Source organism: Fulmarus glacialis, unplaced genomic scaffold, assembly GCF_000690835.1.
Source record: "Fulmarus glacialis isolate BGI_N327 unplaced genomic scaffold, ASM69083v1 scaffold17049, whole genome shotgun sequence".
Classification (NCBI taxonomy): domain Eukaryota; kingdom Metazoa; phylum Chordata; class Aves; order Procellariiformes; family Procellariidae; genus Fulmarus; species Fulmarus glacialis.
The window spans coordinates 56,923-59,939 of NW_009235539.1; the positions used below are offsets into that span (position 1 = coordinate 56,923).

Genomic DNA, 3,017 nt, shown 5'->3' on the forward strand with positions numbered 1-3,017 from the left:
GCCGTGGACGGGGGCCAAGGAGGTCCCTGCAGCCCCTCTTCTGGGAGCGGGTTTCCTGGCACCGAGGATTTTGCTGCTCGTCCCACCCAGCATCCGTGCTGCCCGTTCGGTCCCTACCACAGGGTAAGATTTTTTTTAAAACATCTCAAAGGAATCGGCCAAGCTGGCCTCGCAAGATGTCTGAATCCCTGAGTTCCTTTGCGAATCGCTTTGAAAGTCTCCCTGGAGAGCCCAAAATGTTTCCAGCCTGCATCGCTGGCTGAGTGGGGGGAAAAAAACCTAACACTTCTGCATAAATTGCTGGTTGTCTTGTATTGCCAGGAAGCTTACGGAAACGCAGGACCATTACATGGGTAGGCTTGAGCAACTTCCAGGTTATTGCATCGTGCAACGCTTGAAATAACCTGACTGGGTCTCTTGCAGCCATAAAAACAAAGCATAAACCAGTAACCGCCTTGGAACTTTGGGATGAGGAGGAAGCAGGCTTTCGTCTTTTGAGTTACTAAATGGATATTGGTCAAAAATTGGTGTTCTTTGAGTTAAACTTGAGGTCCTTGAACCTGGCAGTTCTTGGAGAGGAATTAAAAATGCTCCAGGGCAAGGGAGTTCATTGGCCTCGGGGGACACTGCTCCTCTGTGGACGCGGTGCTTAGCCTGCGTTTCGTGCGCTGTAAGGCATCAAGAAATGGTGCACAAAGCGCCTGTGGTTGCAAAAAGAGACCCAGGCAGCCAGTACACAGCTGGTGTGGGTGAGCAAGTGCATCCCCCGGCTCCTCTCTGTGTCTACGTGAAATATTCCTAAAGATAAAATTACGGTTTGTGGAAATAATAATAAAAATAAATGTTGTGATTGGCATTTAGGTGAGTGATGTCATTCCTGTGAGCTCCGTGGGGGGAGATCAGCCCATCTGATCCCCGAAAATGGGAGAAGCCGTGGAGACATCCAAACTGACACTGCCGCTTGCCCTGGAAGGGGGGTCATCTGGGTGGAAACGCCTGCTGGGTAAACGGGGCTCCCCCCAGGCAATGCCGGGGCCGGGGCACCCCACGGGGGCTGCACCCCGGGGGTCTCCCCACGGGGGAGAGCAGGGGCTGGGGCAATCCCATGTGCAGCATCCCTGGTGCAGGGCCGCTGGGCGAGGCTGGATACTGAGCTGCCGCCCAGAGATCTCCCCTGCCCCTGCCGAAAACGGCCAGTCCCTGCATTTTGCAGCAAATAGTCAATTTTGCAGGACCTCTCTGGGCAGAAAATTCCTGAGCTGAATATATTCTTGATGCACTACAGCTTTTCAGAGCAATCGCGGGGTGCGTGCTCTGGGGCAGGCTGTGCTTTTCATGCAATGCTCTGGTTGTACAAGTGTCCCTGTCCTGGGTCACCTTGGCAGGAGCCTGAGCAGGAAAAATCTGCTCCTCTTTATTGAGTTCCAAACGGTGAATGCAGAAGTGGCACCGGATTAAAATCCGGAGTGAACTGAGAGCCCAGGAAGGTGTCAGATGCAGTTTGGTACCCAGACACGCGGTGCCCCCTGCCCTGGGTGCCAGCCCTGCTCCTCCCTGCATCCCCACTATGTCCCCGGTGGGTTTTTGGGGGACGACCCTGTCTACGCTGCCCGTGGGCTGCCCACCTCCCTGGCTTGCGTGCGGGATTGCCCTCCTGGGTGAACCACAGACTGCCCAGGAACCGAGAGGGGAGCCGGACCTCCGCAAACCGTGAGACCACACCGTATCCCAACAACAGGAGAAATGAGGGAAGGGAGCAACGCAGTGAGACGTGGACATGCCTCAGAGGTGAAACTTTATGGAACAAACAGCGCCTCAAAAACCATGCAGCAAATGCCCCAAAACCGATGCCCTCGCGTCACGCCCGGCTGGATGCTCCGCGCTGCCCGGTCCCTTGCGGGGAAGGGCGGTGGGAACACAGTCTGGTTTTTATCCCGGTTAAATTGTGAGCAGGAGATGGGGCACCTTCAGGTGGAAACCGAAACCTCTGAGGCTCCACGTGGCTGGCCAAGGGAGAGCCTGGGATGCTCAGATCCCCTCGGCAATTTCTTCTGAACCTCTTTTGGTTTGGAAATCGTGCTGAAAATCCTGAGCTGGGGCCTCCGTTTATCCAAACTGATTTGTTGGCTCTGCTTTCGATTTGAGGATAAGTGTAGGATGTGAAAAGTAAGGTTGACTAGCCCACCACAACCCATTCTTGTGGTATTTTTCCCCAGGCAGAGCGTAGAATATTCCTACAGCCGCTCCAAGGGGTGGGTTGGGATGTCTGGCTGCAGAGATGCTCACGAGACATCTGCCGGGCGGGTGGGGATTTAACTTGCAGCCTGACACCACGGTGTTGGCGTCAGCTCGGGGGTAGGATGCCGATCACATAAATGCAGCCTATGAGCGCCGCATCCGAAGGCAACGTGTAACCACAGAGTCAGGGTGAAAAAAGGCTGATTTTTTTTTTTCTTTTTCTTTTTTTTTTTTTCCTTTTCTTTTTTTTTTTTTCCCCCAGGACATTTTCAGATGTTTGAGGTCTGTTTCTTGGGCTGTTGGGGAGATCATCGATTGGGCAGACTGATGTAATTAAGGGAAACTTAATAGGAGTGATGGTGAAGATTGTTGTTTTTAATTAAGAGGCTGCTTTTCCAGCACAGTAGCATTAAGGCGTGGTGGAGGAGAGCCGCAGCTGGACAGACAGACTTGTTCCCAAGCTGTAAATCAAGCTCCGCAGCTCTGATTTACAGCTTGACCCTGCGCTGTTGCGGTCTCCGGCGCGGGGCCGAGGACTTGGCCTGCCCTCCTGGTTCTGCTCCTCGCTGCTGGAGTCGGTGCTAAGCAGCGCAAAGCCCCGGATCCCCTCCTCCAAGGCTTCGGCCGCCAGTCGGGGGTTTTGCCCTGTTTGCTCAGGACCCACCCTGGAGGAGTCGTGTCGTGTCGAGCCCCTGGGACGCCCCATTGCAGCCCATCCTGCTCCAGCGCAACGGCAGCGTGTAGCACCCAAGAGCACAGTCCTGCACAGAGGTGGCCAC

At 54.6% G+C, this 3,017-nt stretch overlaps 1 protein-coding gene across 1 annotated transcript in view; it reads right to left on the reverse strand.

The window, feature by feature from the left end:
* Positions 1-2,647: 2,647 nt before the first annotated feature.
* Positions 2,648-3,017, reverse strand: part of LOC104082821 — a 5,955-nt gene continuing 5,585 nt past the window's right edge. Inside the window, exon 5 of the mRNA XM_009586075.1 lies at positions 2,648-2,903. Within this exon, the coding sequence (XP_009584370.1) occupies positions 2,648-2,903 (256 nt within the window). The remainder of the gene's footprint in view (positions 2,904-3,017) is intronic.